At 36.6% G+C, this 25,379-nt stretch overlaps 3 protein-coding genes across 4 annotated transcripts in view; all 3 read right to left on the bottom strand.

Moving 5' to 3' along the window:
* Positions 1-83: 83 nt before the first annotated feature.
* tmem14a (transmembrane protein 14A) lies at positions 84-2,553 on the bottom strand. Its single transcript, XM_007546131.1, has 5 exons — positions 2,442-2,553; positions 2,004-2,086; positions 1,706-1,807; positions 505-592; positions 84-409 (listed from the first exon to the last, which is right to left on the bottom strand). Exons 2-5 carry the CDS (start codon positions 2,071-2,073, stop codon positions 367-369), a joined length of 303 nt encoding a protein of 100 aa, XP_007546193.1. The 5' UTR covers positions 2,074-2,086; positions 2,442-2,553; the 3' UTR covers positions 84-366.
* A 642-nt stretch (positions 2,554-3,195) lies between these two features.
* Positions 3,196-15,028, bottom strand: agpat5 (1-acylglycerol-3-phosphate O-acyltransferase 5 (lysophosphatidic acid acyltransferase, epsilon)). Its single transcript, XM_007546130.2, has 8 exons — positions 14,263-15,028; positions 12,949-13,018; positions 12,751-12,866; positions 12,561-12,650; positions 10,634-10,724; positions 9,632-9,793; positions 6,211-6,334; positions 3,196-5,055 (listed from the first exon to the last, which is right to left on the bottom strand). Exons 1-8 carry the CDS (start codon positions 14,479-14,481, stop codon positions 4,830-4,832), a joined length of 1,098 nt encoding a protein of 365 aa, XP_007546192.1. The 5' UTR covers positions 14,482-15,028; the 3' UTR covers positions 3,196-4,829.
* A 2,078-nt stretch (positions 15,029-17,106) lies between these two features.
* mcph1 (microcephalin 1) overlaps positions 17,107-25,379 on the bottom strand; it is a 34,236-nt gene continuing 25,963 nt past the window's right edge. For both annotated transcript variants that reach the window (XM_007546129.1, XM_007546128.2), the window contains exons 14-15: positions 17,709-17,946; positions 17,107-17,617 (exon numbers count right to left, since the gene is read on the bottom strand). In XM_007546129.1, the coding sequence (XP_007546191.1) occupies positions 17,565-17,617; positions 17,709-17,946 (291 nt within the window). In that variant the 3' untranslated portion in view covers positions 17,107-17,564. The remainder of the gene's footprint in view (positions 17,618-17,708; positions 17,947-25,379) is intronic.

The raw sequence follows: 25,379 nt of genomic DNA, 5'->3' as shown, positions 1-25,379 counted from the left end.
GATTCTACAAATATTTTAGACATAGATCCTTATTTACCGTTTCACAATTGCAGGCATGTTAGAATTAAAAGTTACAGTTTCAATTATTTAACATTTCTGATCTTTATTTTTATTTTATTAACGGGTATGAAATACAACAAAAAAAAACAAATGCAGTGTTTAGAAGTATTTGCCACAACAATAAGTAAATTAGAGTTCATTAGCATAATTGTGCTTACAATCACACGGCCTCACATACAGGTCATGAATAAATTCCTTTTAAAAACTCTCATAAAAATACAGACTTGGTGGAATAGCTTCCTTTTGTGAAGACTTGCTTGTGAAAAGTCAAGAGTCGTCTGAGTCTGGTCAATACAGTTTGGTCGGTTACATTATGGTCAGCAGCAACAGGCGAAACACCATCAGCAAGCTGAAAAAGAGAGAACAAAACAGGCAATCAGCAGATTTGTTTCAACAGTTCATTGCAAAATCAGCTTTTCTGCAAGATAAGCAATTCTGACTGACCTTAGCCCCGACATAATCCCCGCCGGCATTAATTTCCCTGATTTCTTGTATCTCATTCCCATGATGACTGCCAGCAACCCAGAGGAGGCTGAAACACAGACCGAGATCAAGTTTGTGAAATGAATGAAAGCCCCGGAGACGAAGCAGGGAAAACACGTACTTAACACATTACTTTTCTCAGTAAATGTATTCCTAAAGAGGAACTCATCCTCATGGAATTCTGACCAAATCTTTACAAGTTCCACACATAAATATTAAACACATTTTGCTGAAATGTATTCGGGGGGTTTTGTAGAAATGGCAGTATCTATGTGTCGCCTTTGTGGAGAAACTAGCCACATGAATTTACTCAGGTATGATTCTGACTCATCTTTCCATTCAAACTGTTCACTGTCCCTTGAACAAATCTTTTGATTATTTTCATTGAATGTCATAAATCTTTCATGAAGCAGTTGGTGGCTCTCAGCAGACACACACAGCCCTGATAAAATGATTATTGTTATAGGTTATTAGAATGTTTTTTTTAAAAATTACTTTTACTTAATTTCAAAACATTTTCTAAGTGACATACTGTAAATGCTGTACAGTTTGGTTGAAAAACATTTTTCTATTAGGGAGAAATCAGATTAGTATAGTTTTTCCCCTTTAAATTTTCTTTCAACTTTCAATTTTCAGTTCAATTTCATTGGATATTTGGAACATAAATTGGGAAAAGGTTAATTATTTATCATGTTCTCAGGTTTATGTCATAAGACTATAATTTTAACAGGCATTGTAGATTTTACAGGCCCTAAATGTCTGTAAACAGAGCCATCAATATATTATGCAACAAGGTTGCAAAGGTCTTGAGAGGGCTCTTGGTCGTTTCCCCAACATGTTTCTTCTGTGAGGCTTTGGTGATTAGCAGTCCTTTAATGGGCCATAAATTAGGTCTAAACTGTCTTATATTGACTAGCGCTGAGGGAAAACTGCTTTGACAGATTCGACAAGTTTTTTTTTGCTTTCAATGCATTTTTGCAGCTTCTCTTCTTCATATTTTCATTAACCATTAACTGTGTCAGTTCACTTCATTACGCAATTTAAATCAATAAACTTACTGACTTCTTTGCATGTGTGGATTAGGCTTTCTTGGTTTTCTTTTTAGCCAAGATAAGGTCCAATTAACATTACCAGGGCCATTAGAAATATAAGGTATACTAACCCAACAGCACCAGGATATCTTTTGGGTCATTGGAGACGTTATAGGCTCCATACGCAGATAATCCACCAAAAACTAAACCAGCAATCAGGGACATCACACTACCTGCAATCATTTAAAGACAGTGAGGATCAGAAAATACATAACTTTGAGAAAGAGTCCTATGAAAATTCAAATTCAAAAATACTTTATTGATCCCAAAAGGAGATTAAGTGTTGTAACTTATTAATTCATCTCAAGTCTTCAAAAAGTTATTGTAAATTAATTGAAAATTAGTACAATTGAAATTAGTACGTTAAACCTTTTCTCTTATATCCCATAAATCCACCAAAAATGGTGGCTGCAGCATAGCCGAAACCAATCCAGTCCATTGCCAGTGCGGAGCTGCAAACACAACGTTGACTTTTTAAATTGTTTGCATGAGGAAAGGAGTAGAACAATCAATAATTAAATTCACACACACACACACACACACACACAGTCCGGCAACAGGCTTAGCTAACTCTGAACATTGACTATCAGTTGAACTTCCTTAGCATTTGGAATCTCTAATCTACGTAGTACACAGGATTAACAGCTAGATGTCGCTGTTTGTCTTTCAGTGATATACGCAAACTACTGCAGAACAACCGAGGCTAAGACGAAGAAATAGGCTATTAATAAGGCGACTTCTTTAGACACATATTCTTGTCTTACGGCAAATAAATAGCTCCCAGATGGCTGAGAAACTCTTTCTTACCCGTCGTCCAAATCAAAGATCAGCACTGACAGATTTCAATTTGTGGTCCTACACTTCCTGCCGTTGCTGCTCACCTACCAGACTGCGCATGGCAGATTTGGTTAATGTTGTGTTCGCTGACCTTCATCAAAATTGGAAATGTGACTAGATTAGTTTATTTGCTATCCGAACCAGCACCAATTTAAAACATCTCTGATCTACAGACGCTTACTGTAGCGAGCTAACTTCAGCACAAAATGTTAATAATATTAAATTCTTGTTCAGATTTTGATTTATGTTTGGACCCGTTACTAAATAAAATAATTACATTTTCCTACTGGATATCTTATGGTTTTCAATCAAAACTTATTTGCCTTGAATGAATTCTCCTATGCAAAAACATAGGTCTTTACATTAGATTAGTTTTCTTTCCTCTTTTTTCTTACCTTTGATTTATTTTGTTTGTATTTCCTTTTAACTCATGTAAAGCACTTTGAATTGCCTTGTTGCTGAAAATGTGCTATATAAATAAAATTACCTTACCTTACTTAAAATAATTGGTGTTGTGATCATCTTTTTGTCAGTCCTTCTGACCTAGTACCATCTTTTTTTTTATCTTTTGAATGCTGATATCGAATCATAAGGAATAACATTCATGGTGGAAATAGATTTGATATGATTTATCATGGGCTTCTTGTTTTATATCACAATAACCTAAAATTTTGCCAGTAAATTATCTAAAAAAAAAAGAAAGGTAACACATAGAATTTAATTCCCCAGAAAACAAAAAAATCTTTATTTCCGTCTGATCCCAAGGTTCCACACCTCAAACCACATTAAAGGTTTCATTGTTTAATAATAGTCTTCAAAAAAGTATAAATCAAAGCATTTTTAGAGCAAAAAAAAAAGCCACTATGAGCTGTAGACAACATGACCACAAGCTGCTGTAAGAGTCGAGTCCAGCAAAGCGGCCTGGTGCAGTCACCTGGTGGAGAGGAGCCACTGTGGCCCCACCAAAGAGAAGGCACACGTTTCCAAAAATCTGATGGCATTTAAATACCGTCTACAGAGTTTCCTGACGATGTTACAAGTCCGCTCTTGTCAGGATAAAAATGAGTATAAAATGGCTGACAAGGATTTTTTATTTTTTTTTTTAAGGAAGGATTATTCAAGTGAGGTATCAGAGCGACATGTAAAAACGATGCGATTGCTGTACTAAGATGAAGAAAACACAAAAGATTAACAGTAGAGGAGGACAAGACTGCTTACAGATAAAGTGACAAGTGGAAAATGCAATGGTTTTCTCTTATAGTAAACAACAATGGACAAAGTGCATTTCTTAATACAATGATGTGATAATACAAATGGCTTTGAGTGCACCTGCAATATATACTGGTATCATGGCTTTGTCAGCATTTTGTTAGGTAGATACTTTCACAAGAACTGTAAGGTGGTGTAATAAATGTAATGAAACTGGATACTGAAATTAAAGAAAAGAAGACAGAAGCAAATCTAAAGCTGTAAATCTGAGCTAAAAACAAATCACACAAAACACAGAGAGACACTCTCCATTCGACGTTATGGCAAACACCAGCTTTTGGCAACGACTGACACTTTAAAGGTTTGAGTAACATTTTACACTGGTAGAACACATTTTGCATCGTCCGCGCACATTCCTCCATGCGAGCTCCGTGACAAAGAACTGTGCTCGGAAACAATCCAGCAGATTGCATTCTCAGCTTCTTCACATTTGCACGAATAAATGTGAATCTAGCGCTACATTCGCAGTCACGAGGAAACATTTTAAAAAAAGGACGTCAGCGTGAGTATTCAAGTACGGTAAACAACGCAGCTGGTGTCGTGTTCATGGACCCGCGCGGGGGGGAGCTGTGTGCCGTTTTGTTCTGCCAGTGTAAAAACATCACTTTGTGTGATAAAAGTGCATATTCCTCCAGATATGGGACTTGGCTTAAAAGTATTACAACTGGTACTGATTAGTCAGTGCACTTAAGTTATGACTTGTTTTTGTTGTTTAGGTAACTAGCTCACTTGGCTTTTAAAAAATAACATGATCTTTATATATTGCCAAAGATTGATGGACAAACTGCATGCAAGAATGCTAATTTGGCAAAATCTAATAATGTTAGGATATTTTTTTTATTAAAATTTTGAGAAATGTATGATGTTGCAATAAATCTGTTTTATATATATATATATTTCTTTTACATAAAGGTTCAAGTATCTATCAGTGTCTCCGGTCAACAGCTGGACAGTCGAACACTCTTGGATCTCATCAAGGTGCGGCTCTGCATCTGAAACACACTGAGCGTTTCTGCGATACAAGAAAAGGAGCACCTCGCTCCGCGTCTTCCCCGTGTCTCACCATGGCAGTCGTCTCCCCTGCAGCTTTTAGGGAGAAATGTTCACCCAGAGCCAGCCCAGCAGCGTCCCGTAAACCCAGGTTCTCACGTAAAGTTTTCTGCCGTTCTCCGTCAGCAGCATTGGCAGTGTTAGCCCTCCCAAAATTAGCGCAGAGGGAAGGGACTTGGAGAGGTTCAGCGGAGAGATTCTGCCCTCGCCGGGGAATCTGCCCTTTTTATCCGGATCCTCTGACTCGTAGAAATCTGTCAACATCCTTTCAGGAAAGAAGAGAAAAAGAAAGACGTAAGGGTCTCTTGGGAGCGGGGGGTTCATGCTGTCGGAGAAGAGCAAGAGGGAATGAAAATAAAGTGCAAAGTGAAAGGAACTGGGCAGAACCAGCAGTTACAGCACAAACACAGGTCAGGCTTTTTTGTTGCTGAGCTGGCAATGAAATCAATTATTTTAGTCCAATGAAATGACTGACTTTGCTTCTTTTAGGAAATAAACTTCATTCTTTTCAACATGGGAAGCTTTAATAACATATCTTCAGCTTAATTCAAAAAATATTATAAAAGGAAGTTTATTTTATTAATACAAAAATTTAAATGTTTCAAGTAAGGGAAAAAAAGAGTAATGGTTCCATTTGTGACATAAGAAATCAGCTTTTAAAGGTAATGCTCCCTTTTAATTTAGCAGGAGCTTAACAGCGTTTCAGTTCAGTCATGATCCAAGAGACTTGAATTGAGATTTGATTTCCAGAATGACTGGAAGTTGTCCCGAAGATCTGAGCTGCAATGCATAGTCATGTATTAGAGTGGCCTAGTTAAAGTCCAGACCTAAATATGATTGATAATCTGTTAGAAAGTTGATGTTCACAGACTGTCTCTACCTAATCTGGCTGAATTGTTTGCTTTTCTACAATGTCTACAGTGTTTCTACAATGTATTGAATTAATAGAATAGCAAGGTTAAGGTCAACATACTATTCAGATTATTATTTGCATATGCAATGCTTCGTCACTACAACTATGGCATATTTTGTGTTGTTCCAATACATAAAATATCCCATCCCAATAAAATACCCAAATCATTTTTTGTCAAAAGTGATTTTTTTTTTATGTCTAAATTATATTTTAGCAATAGAAAGTGGTGATTTTTTTTTGTTTGAAAAGACTTAGGCCATTATCTTAGGAAGGTGACAACATGGGGATTTGTTGTAAAATGACAAAATGTTTGGCAAAAGTGCTACATATTTCTGTAAAACCTAATTATAAAGTGAAGAATTTGAAAGATCTAAAGTTAGATTTTTAAAATAAAGTAGCAATTCTCTTCCACATACAGTTAAAGTTTGGTTCTTCAAAAAATAAAATAAAAATAAATAAATCACTCATACTTCACAAGGACTGATCTGCACATCAACACACACTCACCGGTCCTTCATTTCGAAACGTTTGTGCATCCACCTTCGGAAAAGCTCGGGCTCTAATGGGATTCCCTTGATGTCCACGCGGTCGAAGTGGATGTGGATGCGGGGACATTCCTTGCATAGGAATTCTGTCAAACATAAAAAATAAAAAGAGGCTAAACAAAAACAGGAAGTCCCTTTCAGCAAAGAGGCACGTACAGCGAGCTCTTAAAATCGGCGCGGGGCGACAGTGATGGAGTGGAGCTGCTGCGATGCGGAGCTGAAACAATCTGCAGCCTGAGGAGAGGAAGAGCAGCGAACAAGGCTGAGAACATGTAAAGAGCAAACATCTTGATTAGTTCATTAGCTTCATCTTTATCGTCCATTTTTAATGCTGCAATGCAAAATATTTAGACATTTTCAACATGAAGCCTCCAGCCAAATTACTTGCCCGGTCGATCGGTGGAGAAACAAAAGTCAGAGTGCCCTAGAAGGTCACACGTAAAAGCGTAACCAAGAGTTGAGGCTCAAGGCTACAACGTGCATCCCCCTGAGAACCTCAGGTTCCTGTTTCCACAACATGCAATATCAGGAAATGTGCCGCCGAAGGCCAAAAGAGGAAACGTGATCGAAGACCACAGCGACGCGCTGCTTCACCGTTAGAAAGAGCATCTATAACACCAGCTGCTCAGATTTACACCGGCCTTCAGACACAACATACGGCAGCTTAATGATTATCCATAACTCAAGTGAGATACGGAGGCTCCGGAGGAGCAACAAACAATTTAACTAAAGAACACGTGACGTCGACAAAATGCAAGAGAAGGAAGAGTTAGAGCAAACAAATCTCCACAACAACTTAAACAACAACTACATGGAACAGAAGAAGGAAACCAAGGCTCTGGAGAGCCAAACATCACCTCATAATCTAAATAACATTTACACACTTTAAGAAAGTCAGAGGTATCAATCAGTAGAAGCAAGAAGTACTTCATTTTTAATAATAATAATAAAAAAATCTATTGATTTCTTCAGTAATATGCATTTTTAACAAACTGAAAAAAGAAAAGATTATTTCTTCCACTATGATAACCAAACTTAAATGTCGTTTAACTTTTAATTGACAGAATTGGAAGAATAAAGTTTCTCTGTAGGATTATTTAGTCCCCCACCCCCAAGTAAAACTTTTAATCAGCAGGTTTTCACTACAATCTGAGCTTCAAGAACTTACAGCAGATATAAGGGGAAAAAAGTCTAAATTTGGTTACTAAGGTTCCCTGGAGACCCAAGATGTCATGACTATGCAGTAGTTCTCCAACAGTGAGCTTTATTAAACTTTCTTTACCGTCATGCTCATGGTTCTTGGCCTTAACTTAGACTTATTACACCACACTTGTTTGTTGCAGTTCCAGTAGATTTAAACACACATCTACTGTTTTGACTGTAGATAAGGGCAAGTTTATGTGACGTCTGGGTTTTCCTTCTGGACTTGTTTTCCCTGCAAACTGATCTCAGATAAGTGGGAGACAGTGAAGGACAGATGGGTAACTCTATTTCAACTTCTGTGAGATTTTTCCACGTGACATGATGCTACTGTAATGACAGGGTCGTTTAAGGTTTTTTAACACCAGCCAGTAAATGTGAAGCGTGTTGGTGTAGTAAGTGTGGTAAACACCTCCCAGAGTTATAAAAGTAATAAAAGTTGAGGGGAAAAATACAAATCAAGACTTTGGATCAAGACACAGCGACTCTAGAGTCACATGTGGACAATTTCCTGTTACAAGCTTTTAACGGATGTCAGGAGAAGGCACGAAAATCAATTGATCTATTGTGTTACTCGCTAAGCAACATCATCTGAGCAAGAACCGTGAAACACGTGCTTTGTGTAAAATAATTGAAATGTAGTTAAAAAAAATAGAGTATGAAGACTCAAAAAAGGCCATTTACTAAAAGAACATTATATTCAGAAGAGCAAAAAAGCCAAAACTGTACAAAAATTATATTTTTTATTTAGAACTCCTCAAGTGGCATAGTTTTAGCTTCACCCAAAAGAAATTTTGTAAAAAAAAAAAAAAAAAAAAAAAAAAAAAAACAACTAACTTTTGCTATCCAAATGTTAATCTGAAAACTGATCAACAGATCAGCCCCACACTATAAAATAACAGTTATAATCTGTTTAAAGTTGAGGTTTAAATTTGTAGTTTTGAAGTTTACAGATCAACAGTAAAAGTTGTATTGTAATCCAACCACCTAAATTAATATTTTGGTTTTTGAAAGTCACAGTTCCAACCCGAGCCTTCACAGAGAGCTCAGAGAGCAGCGGTGGTGGCGCGGACGCAGGCGTGGGTCATTTCCACCAACGCCACTAAAGTCACCTTCACCGCATGAGGCCAGGAAGTGCGTGATGAGAGGAATGCTTTTCTATTCTCTGCCTTGTTTGCAAGAAACATCCACGTTTATTCCTGACTGTAACTGGATGTTTTTCTCCTGTTGTTGTTTTTTTTATTCAAAATTTCCAGCAGTGTTTTTCAAAGAACAAGGAACAAACAACAATAATCAGAGACTCCAAAAACACGAGAGTCACGCAGTTTACAGGAAGGCAGGGTTGTTAAAAGGTGATGTTTGCTGTGTGATTAATTACCAGGAAGTTCTGAACATAACAATGTTTGTGCAGACTTGAGCTGCCCAGAGAAGTCTACCTGTAGCCTTAGTTTTATTTTTAAAAGAGAAAAAATAGCTAATATATTCATTCATTAGCTATTTTTTCTCTTTTAAAAATAAAACTAAGGTTACAGGTAGACTTCTCAGTGCAACTCCAGTTGAAACAAATATATAAAATATGGCTTCAGCAACAAAAAAAAAAAAAGAAACAATTTTACTCTCATCTAGACTTCTTTTCTATACATTTTCTTTTACTTTTCTAATTTCTACAAGAGTTGCTCTAAACCTTTTGAGTAAATTTAATATGTAAAAGATCAACAGCCTGTTTGGAGAATGCCATTCTTTCATATGTTAGTGCACAAATTGGAGACATGTTTATTCTTTATCGATACAAATATTATCCCTAATTTATAGATCCACAAAATGAATAGAAAACTGGAATTGTATTTGTATATTTGAGGGAAAAGTACTTGCATGTCATACAAAAGTGGACATTTCAATGTGATATAATGTGATAATGATTAGGGGTATATGCTCCAACGCATCTTGTAGATTTTTTCATTTTCTGTTGTAATCAAAACTACATTCCCCACCACAAAATAAAAAAAACTAACAAACAAACAAACAAAAACAAAAAAAAAACATTTCTTTGTCAGGTATGATAGCTCTTGGGACAAAACCTAATTAATTATCTGATAAAGACAAATTAAAAAAATTCCTAATAAAATTTTTTTAACGTCTTCATCTAAGTTCTTTGAACATGCCATGCGGTTGCAGAGAAGTACCTGCCATCGAAGGCGCGGGTCTCCTCTGACCGGAGTCGTCCAGCGTTCCCTCATAAGCTACTGTGACGTCATATACGGCGTCCAGGCTGTCATTCATGATGTTAACGGCGAGGTGAGACGCCTTCACCCTGGGTGTGAGAGTGTGCTTCAGAACAGCCAGCCCTGCAAAATAAGTAAATAAATAAATAAATTAAAAAAAAAAGCAACAGCTGAAACAAATTCAACATCTGCACAAATATGAAGCAGCTCACATCTGCTTAGACAAAATTAGCGTGAAAAAGTGAATGATTATTCATGTTTTAGTCCACAAGGCCAGCTGAAATGAACTGAGCAACACTACATTAGGTTTTTCCAACTAATTGCATTTGCTGGTGGCGCTTATGATGCTAAAGTGCAGCCGGGCTTCGTGTTGTTTGGAGATTCTGTGGAGATTAAGCCTATCTCCGGGCCACAGCTCTGAATATCACCTTCCCCTTTAATCCACATAAATCGCTTGGGAAGGATGGCATGTGCTCATCAGTTTATCTGCTGAGTGAGGCATTAGTGAGCAGAGAATGGTCCCACATTGACCAAGGACTGACTAATTGTGTGGTGACTGACTGTCTATGTGGTTTCAATTTTGGTAAACCTAAGGGAGCCGAAACAAGAAATATTTAGTCTGATTTACAGAGAGAAAATAAGATTTTATTTCTTTTTATAGCGTGTACATAAATGTCTGTTTTAACTTTATTTGAGTCATTTCTGACTTTATTTTACAGTCAGAAATGTTCTTTTTTCTAAAAAAGTAAAAAAAAAAAAAAAAAAGTATTATAAATAACATGCAACTTCAGGATATAGGGGGTTTCTAAATTTACTCATGGATACGGCAGCTGCCTGCAAGGTGACCACAGGTTGCATAACATAACTAACTCAGCTGTTTTCCAGATGTGAGCTGTTTGCAGTGAAACAGTGTGTGTGCAGCCTGTACAGCAGCAGTGAGAGGCTGCTGAATCCTGCCCCCACCTTCTCGCTCAGCAAACTTCTGACTGTCGGTGATAACATTCTTCAGCTCTGGATTATACCGAGTTCCTTCGGGAAAAATGACAAGGTACATCTGTGGGGAGAAGAAAGAAAAATAAACATTCAGACAGAGGTGATACTGAGTAAATAGAAGTTTTAAAAAAAATGTACAGGATTTATTAGCGAGGAAACTGATTTTGCATGACAAAAGGATTCTCCTGACAAACAGAGTTAAAGCCTTAAAACCAGATAATTTTTAAGGATTCTAGCTGAAAAATATCAGTTGAATTTTATCGTTAGCTTTTAATACCAATAAGAAGACTTCACAAATTTGTTTGTTCTTCTATGAAAACAAAAAGATCAAGAGAATAAAGTTTTTTTTCCTTCTATTAGGGGCTAATTAAACTCATTAAATAAAATGGCATCTTTAATCACAGGTTATTGGCATCGTTTCTCAGCGTCATTGTTACACTGCAGATTTCTTTCTTTGTGAGCACAAGTTTCACAACAGAGCTTTCATTGTACTAATTTGGCTCTAAATAAAGGGTTTCACGTAAGAAACAATAAAACGAAACAACTCCTGCTTTTGTTACCTTAGAGGACTTCAAGACAATCTGAAAATGTTCTGTAATAAAAACCATACCTACTAGTGAATAATACCAACAATAAAACCAATTCATACAATTACTCTATTTAATAATGTAATCAGTTATGCCTGTTTAGTTTTACAGAGCTGTGAAAAAGCAAACTCCTCTTACAGATTCTGTTTTTGCCACGTGCTTCAGATCAAACATACACAGATAACCTGAGTAAATATAATAGTCTATTGTAATCAATCAAGCCACACTATGTAGTAATTACTGCCAGAACTACAGAATTAAGAAATAATTTAAATAGGACATGTGGCCTGACCTTAAAAAGGCCATTTATGCTAAAAAAAAAAAAAAAAAAAACACCAATGTGGCTGAATTACAACAATTCTGCAAAGATGAGTGGTCAAACCTGAAAACTCACTGCAAGTTATCACAAGCACTTGTTTACAGTTGTTGCTGCTAAGGGTGAACCAACCAGCTATTAGGTTTAGGGAGCAGTCACCTGTTTTCACACTGGGCCACGTAAGCTTAGATTTTGTTTTCTCCCTAAAAATTACACACCTTAATTTAAAAATTGCATTTTGTATTTACATTTTGTCTTTGACTAATGTTTAAATTGCTCTGAGGTTCTTAAATACTCAAATATGACAAACATGAAGAAAAAAAAAGAGGAAATAAGAAAATGGGCAAACACTTTTTCACACAGCTAAATCTATTTCTGTTTGCTTGATGATCTGAAACATGTAAGCGTGACAAAAAAAGAAAAGACAGACAAAATCTGTAAGCAGGTCAGGTTTCTTTTGCAGCAGTGTAGGTTTAAGAACAAGTAAACTAAACTGTAACTGTGTCAATATGAAAAGGTCCCCGCAATGTTAGCAGTATTTGGATTGCACAGCTGCACACACCATAATCTCTCAGAGTCAAATCCAAAAAACATGATTACAAACAAGCCCTGCAACTCAATCTGCACTGCTTTTCACATCAGTGAAACTTCACATGGGGGCTCTAAATTTGAACATAAACACTAAAGGTTAGTAATAAAAAGTTTTTACACACATATTCACTTGAATAACTTATAAAAAAAAAAAAAAAAAAAAAAAAAACAGTGTTGAGGACTTACTAGCAGAAAATTTCAAATGATTGAAATAATAAAAAAAAGTGTTTTCAGGTTCCAAGGTCATTATCTCACTAAAGCATAATGTGTTGGAATTAAACAGATGCTGAAATTAAAAAAAAAATAAATAAATAAAAAAGGCTATGACCAAAGGTTAGAGATGTTGATTTCACTAAATGTTTGCTGTGGTCTCGTCATTATTTCCCCAGAGCTGCGCACTTACTGGAGCTCCACATCGAGTCTGACTGAGAAGCTTCCTCTTCATGGCCTTTTCATTAAACTTTGCACTTCTTTTCACAAAGATTCCCCCGTGCTAAAAGGAAAAACAAACAAAATACAACAAATAGTAAGAAAAAAATGGTGATTTTTTTTTAGGTTATGATTGCTAGAGGACTTCTTAATGGCTGCGTCACCTGTGAAAAATACCAGCCATACAACGGGAGCCACTTGAGTCCATCTTTTAGGACGTATCTGATATGACCAATGGCGCTCTGTCTGATGGCCAGCATGTCAGCAATAATCCAATCAGCTGAAAAGGCCAGACAAAGAACAACCTTCAACAGACATCACTATGTAATTATAGTTTGAAGCTGTATATCTAAATACTCTACCTGTGCATTGATGATTAGAAAGGTAGATGACGTTCTCTTTATTCTTTGGTATATCTCCATATATAACAATCTAAAGTAAAACAGAACGGAGAATTAAATGGTTAAGAACAGGTCAAAAAGTAGATGGTGAAAATATTTCACGCTAAGGTAACAAGTTTATGTTTTCTATAAAGATTGCTGATCACATCTACAGAAATGCCTTGAACAGATTTGTAAAATCCCCTAAAGTATGTTCGCCTCAGGAGTAAAAATCACAAAATAAATTCTTAAATAAGTAACTTTTAATTTCAGTACATTTATTTATCCATCCAGATCAATTAAGCTAACATTAGTTTTTTTTTGTTGGGGGGAGGGTTGGGGGGGATTGTGGGAGAAGGAAGCTGGAGTACCCAGAGAAAACTCATGAATGCATGGGAAAAAACAAGGCCATGTAGAAAGACTCCAGCCTGGGATTTAAACCCAGACCTATGGCGTCATCTCAAAAAAAATTTGAGATGATGCTATTAATGGTAAACATTGCAATAACAATATATGCCTGCATTCTTTTTTCTTTGCTTTCTCATCTATGCTTCAGTCACTCTGTGACCTTTAGCATGTTGAGCAATGTCATTAGAGTCCAATGTGAGCATCTGCTGCCATAAGACTCAATAATTACATTAACATGCATATCAAAAACACCTGAAATGTATAAGACAACATTTCACTGAATACCGAATAGTTCTTTGCAATATGAATATTGCGCACACTGATATTAATACAGTTTTTTCCCCCTCAAACTCATAAAAAGTGCTCAAAGTAAAAGATTAGATTTTTTTTTAAGTCTAGTTAGATTATACCACTGCAATTAAAATTTATTTTACAGATTTTTAGCAGACAAACAAATGAGATCAGCAGAGTCTAAAGAAACTCAGTCAAGGTTCAGCTTCCAACCTATTCTGCTGATATCAACACTCTGGGAATTTATATTCAGCACTCTAATCTTATCAAATACTCCTGCATCCAATATTGTACTTTCACACTATCATAGTATGCACAAAGATTTTTATGGCGGCTTATTTATCATGATTTGTCTACACACAACCCTCTGTGCAAGGTGTGGCAAGAAGGCACCAGAGAAAAATGCAGACTTTCTTGCCATCCAACTGGTTCATCAGGATTGCTTTTAAAAACTTAGTCAACTACTTTTACCTCAATCATTGAATATATTTCACGAGACTTTAAAAAAATGCACAAATGCAATGTTTTCATGAGAAACAGGCCTTCAGAACTAAACATCAGTTCTGTTTTATGAACACAAAGTGAAGGGTTACTCACCTCGACCCCTGTGTAGTTTTCAAAGAAGAACAGGACCATGCTCTGATAGATGCAGTACAGTCGGTCGTCTAATTTATGGTAAAACCTTGCTGGTAAAACGGTGGAAAGTAAGCGCCAAACCCCCCATGACAGAACATATGCTGGGGCTGTACCCAGCATGATGGTGGCAGGAAACCAGTACCGCAGCGAGTATGTGTGCACAACCAGAGAGAGCAGCATGGTGGCACCTCTGTTACAAATCCCTGAAGTCGGCTGTTGGACCAGTACCACACACCGTGATTATATTACAATGTACCCTTTCTGTACCACTGCACACCTGGCCTACTTTCAGCACACCTGCCCCGAGAGGTCAGCATAGGAAAGTGAGAAAGCTGCAGAAGGAGGCAAAAATGTACCCTTGTAGGCGAGAAAAGCAGTCAGCAAACTCAGCTTAAGCCGGAAAAAGACAACAACATTAAGTTACATAAATTATCTCAACAAGTTAGAAATATCCATGGAAACGAGAACAGTTCTAACTCCGAACTGTACAAGTTAAGTAAAAAGCGCTAGCCGATAATAAATCGAATCAGGCCAAAGTAGAAGTTTTCTCCTCCCCTCTACACTGTCTCTTCTAACGCCGGAAGGACCACAAAATCCAAATAAAAAGTCAAACTAGTTGCTAAAAGGAAAAAAAAGTACTCTATTTCCTGCCTCAGTTCATTTTTATCCGGCTCCTAGCTTACAGCAGCAAATGTCACACACGCCTCCCTACGTCACGACGCGTTAGAGCAGTAAGGAAGTTGATTGGCTAAGTGATGCAATAGAAGGCGGCGTAGGAGCGGCTTTAGTATGGCAAGCAATTGTAACACAAAATTTTTTAGATACAAGTTCCTTTCTTAAAGGTATGGTTCCTGTCTACTGAAATTATGTTTTAAAAGATTAGGAGAGGTCAGTATATATTACGTGAAGTAGAACATTTTATTTTCGTCTTAAATGAGGATAAATCCAGAGGCTAGCAGCCAGTCAGGGGCTAAGAAATCCAGGAAGTTTGTTTTGAGTGAACTGAAACTACTTAGAGAAGTGTGAATATATATTTTTACTAATCTTTAATCTGTACCTGCAATAGTTCTAAAAGATGGGAAGCGAAGGAAGCTGTACATTTGGTGGTTCTCTACGTTTAATATTAAGCTATGTACAAATTTACGAAAGGAAAGTAGAAGGTTTGATGAACTGCAACTTTTATTTAATTTTTTTGTTTTTGTTTTTGCCTTTCATAGTGCCTTGTTTTGAATGTATGTCACTCACTCCTGGTTCTTCCCTCAAATAAAACCAGGATCATAGTTTAAAAAATTAAGAACATTACCATATTTTGATATAATGAACACTAACTTTTGCAGACTTTTATCATCAAATCAATAATGTTTTGGCATGCAGGCACTTGGAAAAATATTGTATTATAAGCTTATTAAATAACTGGAATAGAGGATTATTTTATTTCTTTAATCAAACCTTCTGAATGTGTTGTGGTTTATTGCATGAGTTGGGTGGTAATTTATAGAAAAGTTGATAATTATTTACATAGGAAATTAAGAAAAAAACCCACCAGCAATATGAGTTGGCTGGTTTAAACAGAACATATGAAGCATTTTAGTCAGAGACGAGTAACTAATAGGAAAGTAAGAGAGCATAATAAATTAAGTAATATTGTGTTCCCTTTAATCAGTATAATGCATTGGCTTCACTGTTAAACCAGCTATAGTGACTGGAAACGCTTAATATGTTCTGTTCTCAGTAAATATTTAACAAGAGTGAAATCCAGCCTTGAGAATGGAGTTGTATTAATATTGCATAAGTCTGCTTTGGTTTTGGATTCTCTCATACTAGTAGTAGAATTTAAAACTCAATATCCAAAACACTCATGCAAGTAAAAATTACATTTCAAGGACTCTACAACTAACATATCAATAGAAAGCTTAGAAAAATGCTTTCATTTGTAAAGCTGAAAAGATTTGATGTGTTCTTAGAGGAATTATGAACGTCTACTTTGAAGAGGTTATTAAATGGTAATATTGCTTACTGTAAGAGCACATTGATTTAATAATACAGGTCCTGGTTGCAACTTAACCTTCTTCTTGCTCAGACTAGCTTAATCAGAGGGATATTCACCTCAAAACAAATGTACTTTAAAGCTCTATAAAATACCACATTTTTGTACACAAGAGATTTATTATCTGGGGTCTTGTTTGGACTTCAAGTAGAGAGAGCACAAATAAGAGGTGTAGCGGGTTATATGCAGAATTAATCTATTCAAAAGTAACAAAATATCAAAAGGCAAGTAAATATTTAAGAAATGATTGGAAACAAAAAACAGACTTCTTCATTTTCTGTCTTCTGAATTTGGTGGCATTTCTTGGAAAAGAAGTTTATAGCAATCAGATCATGTTTAAATAGACAAGTTCACTATCTGTAAAGTGAAAGTTAAGTTGACCGCATCGCTTTATTATAAGACCTTAAGAGGCAGCACATTCAGATAAACAGTCTCAGTGTCTGAAGTCAAATAAACATTGAATCCTGCCTTGATAAAGATACACATTGACCTAGTGTGTAGGAAGATTCTATCTTAGTTGACAATACATGAACACTTGTCACATATTCAGGGTTTTCTGTACTTTCCGTAAAGCACACAAATTGATCAACTCTTGTTTAAAATCCCATCTGAAACTCAAAGTCATCTAAAGCAATAATTTTTCTGTCAAAAGAATAAACAAGGTCAACCAAATCTATCAAACTAGAGGGCGTCCGAACCATACCAATAACCGATGATCCTGATTGAAAACCTCACTTATTGAAAATAAAACACAAATACCACATTTAAAAAAAGCATTTATTAAAAACCACATCACAACACATTTTTATCAGGATAAAGAATTTTCCTATGAACTGGCTAAGCAAGTCTTTCTAAAGTCACATTATCTAATATCCAAACAGCCTGTAGTGGTTTCTACTTAATGTAAACACATAAATGGCAAGGCACCAACATACAGCTTGCAAAGGCAGTTAGTCAGGCTTCACAGTAACATAAACAAGAGCACAATTGATGCTGCTGCTGAGTCGTAAACGTTTTCCATAGCAAACAAAGTTTTTGAAAAGCAATATATTTGACTGGATTCATATGAACTATATGAAGACACTTACAAACCATGAAAGTAACAGAGAAAAGAGAAGAACAGCAGGGGTCTGCTGGCGCCTGTCGTGTAATCAGTCACAGCAGGCGCTCAGAAAAATTAATAATACTGAACAAAACCCCAAACAACTAGTCCCCATTATTCCAAGTCATAGTTGTCGTAAGGTAGGATCTTCAGATTGGTTATGCTATCTGAAAAAGAACAGAGCAAAACAAGAGAAACACATTAAAACCATGAAACAGTAATTTGGCTTTTATAACAGATGTTAGAGGACCGTCTTACCCAGAATCCACTGCTCTGACAGGATCCTGCTGCCCTCTGGCCTCCTGCCGCTGTACTTTCCTATGCAGATACCTGCCTGCCGAACCGTTTTGCAGGCTGTGCCTCCACACAGCTCGATCAGCTCCACCAGACTCTGAGTGGGTGGCTGGGAGCGCTGAGACACAAATATGGGTGGCTGGTCTTGGAAGAGGTTCTGCTGGTGCTCTCCTGCAGACAGGTGCCTCTGGAGACGACAGATCTGAGGGAGAAACAGGCAGTTAAACTCTGAACTCCACCTGGTGATTAAATTATCAATTTCCAGATATGCAGATGATGCACAACTTTATGTTGGTGGTGGGACTATGCTCCGACACAGAGATACTGGTCATAGATTCTGAAATGAACGCAAAGACACTTTGCACATAAGTTTTCTTGTCCACACCCATCAATAGTTATGAAGAACCTTTATGGGTTTTGTTTTTTTGTTTGTTTTTGTAAATGTAAAAAGAATCTCTATCGAAATTAGGAAAACAGATCTTCTGCAAATTTCAGGAAGATTTTAATATCTTTACAAATAACAATTAAGATCAACATTACCAAAGAAAAAACCTACTTAAAAGCTTATATTTAATTTACTTCTGAACTTTAAAAAGTTAAATATGACTGTAACCCTAAACTGGTGTCTCTTAGCATGTGAGTCAAGTCTTTTTACACCTAGTTTACCAAACTCCAACGCCTACAGTACAAACTGTTGCACAACAGCTACAAAAAAAAAAAAAAAAAAACAGATTTTAGCCAAATACAAAAAACCCTGTTCTCAAGCCAAGACTCATTAAATGTCCAGTTTTCCTTGAAGAAGGAGCCAATGTTGAATAACGTAAGAAAAATGTTTTAATTTTGTTTTTATTATTATTGCTGAAACACACAAGGAAGGAATGTTGGCAGCACTCAACATGGCAATGAGTGCTGCCAACATCTTTTGTATTCTTCGACATAATTGTACCTCAACACAATTCAGCCTTGGAGGTCCAGAGGTAGCTGCTCTGACTTTGTCGCCTGGTTTCTGCTCTGCTCCATCGAGCAGTGTGCTCCATTCAAAACCATGTGCAACGCACTGGATCTACAGTAGCTGGACTCCAGTTAAATTGCAGAAGCATCTCAAGGAAGATCAGAGGGAATCAGATGCACCTGAGCTCAATTTCAGATGTCAAATCAAAGCGTGTGAATACTTGTGTAACTGTGATGTTTAAATGTTTTATATATTTACAAAAATGTCTGAAAGCATGGTTTCATTTTATTATTATAGAAACACTAGCAAACACCTAGGCTGAAACACTTATTTTGTGATGTGACAGGAGAAAAACACAGGTGTTACTGACAACTTTAACAATGGCTCAGTTATACTCCAGGGCTCCTGTAAATCATGACAGTGAGCCAGCCACACAGTCCCAGGAGTGTGAAACTGAGAGAGATAAACCTTTTTAATAACCCCAACCCAAGTCACATTCTGCGTTACATAAAAATGTGAAGCATCAGAGATGCCCCACAGTTCATTAAATTGGTTTAGTTAATCAAATCATCAGTTATTTCTCACTGTGGTTTACAGACTGTGGTGTATGAGAATGTTCTCGTCTATGATCGTGATTTATGTTGAATAAATATTACCCCTACAAAATCAGAATGAAGCTGCCAAGGGAAGTACAGCATAGAGAAAATAATCTACTGTATCCAGAATCGCTGGGGTCATAAGAAAACTAATTTACAGCACACGCCACTCAATACTCTACCCTTTCAGAAACGGATGATACTAATCTTTAATTTCATGAGCATGACTGGGCAATAGTGCTGTGAAAAGGTACTTGGCCTCTGAAGATTTCTTCTGCTTTTACTTAACAATCACCAGATCATCAAACAAATCCTATTATCAGACAAAGATAATCTTAGCTTATGTGAGTAAGGATGTTTTTCTTTAATAATTTTATGCATAAGATAATAGTATCTTATGCATACTTTTATGCATAAGATAATAGTATTCCCATCTGCCATAAGCCATTGTTTCTCATCTCACTGGTCTACAGAATATTTTCCCAAAGGTCCTGGGGATAATCAAGATATTATATGGTTAATCTGAAAAGGGTTTTCTGGTCAACAGTGATCTTCACATTAGAACCCCTCCGGATACCATTTTCGTTCAATGTTTTGATGCTACAAGCCACAGAGTAATTAGGGTTTAAAATGAACTCAAATTTCCAAAAGGGTTTTATTATTAGTGTTAAGTCATGGTGTTTAACGGGCAGGCACCTGCTTTTTTCAATAAGGCCAAATGATATGTTCTTTTAACTAAAGATCATCATCAACTTTTGAAAGAGTTACTAGAACACCAATAGTCTTCTGTTCACTTACATTATATTGGTGTAAAACATATTTGTACAGCTACAAATACATAAATTTACTTCAAATCTTCAGCGGCAATTTATATGAATAAATTTAACACTGACTTTAAGCAGATTTCTAAGACAGGGCAGCCTCCTTTGAGCTATTTTAATGCTGCAGTACTCCCGCTGGCCTGAAGGTGGCTGCTGGAGCTACACCAAAGGGTTTTTCAAGCTTTGAAACCCTCAAGCACTGCAAAACATTTCATCCATGATGCCACAGGCAAACTTACTGCTTAATGAAAACTCACAACACCGTAGTCGTAGCTATTAGAGATAAATCTTTGTATGCAAATCATGAATCTTAATTTCTTTAAAATCTATGAAAGTTGTAAGTTTTGAACACTAATTAATCCACTTGAGCTATTTCTGCGACCCTGTCCTAAATGACAGCTCAGCCGGGTCCTGCCAGACTAAACAGGAGCTCTTTGAGGGTCTGTTTGTTTTCAGACTTGCTGAGTGACAAGCGTAGTTCTAAGTAAGGCCTGCTCCATATTCAACAAGGGTGAGTTAACAAACTGAAGGGGACAATCTACACCATTCTAAGTCAAACACCTGGAAAGAAAGTTGCAGAGTTCTGATGTTAGTTTTGCCTCGTGTCAAGAAATCAGGGGTTACCGAGGCGTTTTAGGGTACAAAGAATGAGAGTGCAATTAAATGTCACTTAAAACCGGAGGAAAAACATATCTTGTGTATGTATATGATGAGTAAAGGGCAACACTCAATAGACAGCAATTGTTTTATAATGTTTCCAACAAAGACTCTGGCCTGAAATTAAAAAGGGCTTTAACCTTTACAGGAACATTGTCTTCTTTTTCTCTGAATGACCATCAAAGCTTGAACGCTGTTCACTAATAATTTAGCAAACTCTCAGTGACATTTACTTGCTTTGCTGTATTCAGAGGCAGTTTAGATTTACATAAATTTCATTTTATAACTGGCTTCCAGTTGCATTAAAAATTCACTTGTAAATTCAGCTGAATGTTAAAACGCCACTTCATTTGTCACGCGCTAAAGTTCCTAATTATAATGAAAAAGAACCAACAGTAGTGCTGGCATATTTAATATAATATTATACGGCAATCAGTCAAGGCATTTAAAGTAAGTGAATGCATCGCAATGCAGTGATGGAAGGAAAATCCTGGGTGTTTGTATTCATGTGCATGCCACTTTGACCCGTATCACCAACCCCCCATGGCAACGGCACTCCCTGATGATGGTGGTCTCCCCACAGCAGGACAATGGGGCCAATCAAGCCACAGAAACACCAACAAAGACCTCAAGGCTTTGATCAGTCCAAAAGACTCAACAGATTCTCGTCTGACCAAGTAACCGTGGGATAAACCAAAACAATCCATATTCATAGTGGCCCCACGTCAAACCCAGCGGGTGTGCTACCCAGATCCCTACTTTCGGTGAGTGTATTTAATTACAGCAAGACTGATTAGTTAGACATGGTAGAACTAAGTGGGAGAAGCAGAATGTGTGATTATGCTGTCACAAAATGACAGTTTAATCAGTTTAGGACAGATGAAAAAGACTGAACCTTTTAATATTTTGGCTAGCAAATGTAGCAGAGACAGCATTCAAATTGTTGCTTTACAAATTATCAATAACCTCGTTAGCAAACCCTTGCAACTTTTTAGGTTGAGAAATCATCGAGGGAAATGATTATGTAATATTATTCATGTGGCATGTTTATCACTCTCAGCCAAACCACATGCAATAATACTGACTCCCTTTTAGCTCTGCTTTTTGTTTTGATGGTGGCTAAATGATTCCCTGTTTTCACCAAGTAATGGCCTTAAGTATCCTTTTCCTGTTTGCTACTGAAAAGATGGGTTTATGGAGCATTATTTTTCATGGTAATGAATGATTCAAACAGCTGCAGATCATTTATTTGCCTTTTTCTTCTTAGTTTTGGGTACAAAAAGAGGAGTCATTTGCTCTGAAATATTTAAAACTGACCATGGAACATTTCACAACTTTCTTGGTACTCGCTTACACAACCAAAATGTCAAAGTAATTTTCTACAAACTACTCTTAGTTTGTTGTAATTGATTGCTGTAGAATACTTGGTTGTTTTAGTTCCAATCTGTTGCAGATCAGAACCATATCATAGGAAATACGGTGTATTATCGAATGTTTGCTAAAAAGACTGATCTTATTAAATTCAAATAGCTATGAGATTTGAGTATTTAGATTTTGTGTGTGGCCTCCACATAAAAAAATGGAAGTAGGTCAGAAAATAATATAACATTTTCATCAATTCATACCTCCATTTCACTTCTCCCTACTTCCAATTGTGCCTCAAATAATTCTGGAAGTATGAAATTTCACCACGATATAGTAATATTTTAACATGATTTGTTATTTTTATAAATTTTAGAGGCAATTTTTCATGAAAATAATTAATATTTAATAGATTTCAACTATTTTGTACTGTCTAAAATTTGTATTAATCTCCATTTCCATTTATTTTGGTTCTGGTTATGCCATGATCTGATATCAAACCAAAATGAGAAGAGAGGTAAATTTCCTGTGCTGTGTGAATGTTACAATCTGAATGCATTCAAATTATTTAAAGGAGGTGAAATGAAGCAGAACCCCTTAGAACCATGTCAGCCCTACAACAAAGATTTTGATTCAACTGGTTGCACAAGGCTTTGAGGAATGCAGATATGTAGATTTTATGGTCTTGCTGTCAGAAGTGTGGACACAGCAGTAAGTTAAAAGCTACTGGTTCTTTGTGTCCTTTTTCTAAACTTGATCTGTTTTTTAAATGGGGTTCCATAAAGAAGAGGATATAATTTTCCTGTTCCGAGGCATGTAATTCTCAAGACACTTATTTGTAAGTCACACTATGACAAAGATGGTATTTTCCTGCATTTTAATCCAATCAAACAGAGTTATTTTATTAATCTAAATGCATGTATAAATTGTAAATATGTATTTAAAGGCGTGGGACTAGGAAGAACTTGTTGTGGAAAGCAGGAGTTCAGCTTAGCAGTACAATTAGTAATGTCATCAGCTTGAGGCAAGAAAAGCTTTATTTAATCAAAACTGTGTATTTTAATGGCAACTATTTGGTGAAGGCTATATCTTCTGGTACAGTTAAAATATGAATAATGTGTCTAGTTAAAAGCTTTCGAAGATAAGAAATCCTGATCCGTTCATCTCTTCAGAAAGAAACAGTTAAATATTTTTTAAAAGTATTAAATGTCTAAAAAATAATGTCTATCAGGCACCAAAAAAGTTATATATTTTTTTATATTTGAAAGGCCAAAGAAGCACATGGATTACAGAGGTAAAACTGTATGAAAAAAGTGAAGAGATGAAGGTTCCTAATTGTCTCCTGCTGGTAAATAGTATCTACTGGCAGTCATATTTTATTGTTCCCTTACTGCTGACATAGTAGAATACTGAAAACAAGAATACCACTGTGAATAGAGTGTATAAATGCCACCCCCCTGCCGGGTACGAACTGATGCATGGTGAGTACAAAATGTGCCATGCCATTTGTTTTTGGAAAGAAGTAAAAGTAACAAATGGAAAAAACAACTGGGGTCAAAATGACAACTGGTCCAGAGGCAAACTCACTCCTGATGGTAAACAATGAGCTGAAGAACTCATAAAAACTCACATTCACTGCATGACTGTTAACCGTTATAGAAATGGTATCTCAACGAATTTTACTGCAACATATCAATATTTCCTGTGGGCTCCTAAAATTAACAGCCCTACTCTTCTTCACAATGAAAACTCCACATCCTTACCAAAGCAGACCAGTCGATATGTCTGCTGCCATATATTGCAGTAACATTAATCTTGCCGGGCACAGCGAGTCAGCAGGCAGACAGCCTGCGCTGCCTTGTGACCATGCAAGGATGAATTGATCTCGACATCCCCCATGTAGTGAAATGCAGTGTTTGCTTGACAGTTCAGCAGATGTTCCCTGTGCTCACAGCATGAGGAAACAGTCTGGCATGTGGTATGCATAGGATGTGGCCCAGTGATAAATTCAGTGAATGAATGGCCCCTTGAGGTAATGCTGTTAAAATGAATAACTGTTCCTGTTCCCGGCCTCCCGTGTGCCGTCAAAAACCATAAAGCAAACTGAGACACAAAAAAGTGGTGCAAATTAACGTCCCATGACACTGACTCAGCCAGAGCACCTGAACAAAGTCGGTGTTTTTAAAATGACGACAAGTCCTTCCTCTTTAGTAATGCCCCTTAAATATGTTGCATTTCCCTCATACAGTCAGGGTTACATCAGCTCACTTCCTACAATTCTGCAGAGAGCCAGTCCGAGGCTTTCCTGTCAAAGAATGATTTATGCTGTAGTTGACACTGAAAGGTGGTTAAAGTGAACTAATATTTTGCATACGTCATACACAATACAGAGGGAATTATGCATTAAGCTGTTTTCTTCTTGAAAAATCTTTGGGCTGCAGAAAATGTTGCAGAAGACTATTCGTAAGCATCTTTCATGATAACCATTCCAACAGGTAGTAAAGTAACCTACCACGACATATTTCTGGGAAGCAGTCTTGTAATAATGCTGCATTTAATTTACAGAACAGATCGTTTTGGAGCGTGTCTGAAACAACTAAGACCACTTTGGCGTAAAACCGTTTCGAAAAAAACATCAAACATCAAATTAATATTAGGAACTTCCCAACAAGTTGTTTCTATGCTAAGAGAAAAGGGAACAACTTTCTCAGATATTAAAATAGTCTCCTCAGCACTGTTCTCCTATGATATGAAGACCACTTACATTTTCACAAAGATGTAGCAAATTACATTTTTGTCAGAATTCACCAAATGATTACTTCAGGTTGCAGCAGCAGCAGCAGCAGCAGCAGCAACTAAAACGCATTACACAAGTTGCTACATATTCAATTTTTACATTTGACAGAACCTAGTTGGGTTTTATTATTCACATGTATCACAAATCATAAAAAGACACGAGACTCAAGTTGGTTTCTGATTTGGCAGAGAGGTAAAGGCTTATTTTTTCTCTCTCTTTTTTTGGCATTTGGTCAAACTCAGGCCAGATCATTTTCACAATCTTTGAAACAGACTTGCCAAACCTGGGAGTGTTTATTCTGCCTTACAATTCTTTAAGGTACAGAGTGTCAATTTTGAAGACTATTCTCGGTGTCAAATAAAAACGCAAACAGCTGTTTCATTAAAAGCTCTGCTCTGGACTCGTTTAGTCATACTGACTAAACATGGTCCTGTCCACAATAATTAAGCC

The sequence above is a fragment of the Poecilia formosa genome, unplaced genomic scaffold (genome assembly GCF_000485575.1).
Source record: "Poecilia formosa unplaced genomic scaffold, Poecilia_formosa-5.1.2 Scaffold15, whole genome shotgun sequence".
Lineage (NCBI taxonomy): Eukaryota > Metazoa > Chordata > Actinopteri > Cyprinodontiformes > Poeciliidae > Poecilia > Poecilia formosa.
This window is presented reverse-complemented; position numbering and strand designations above follow the sequence as displayed.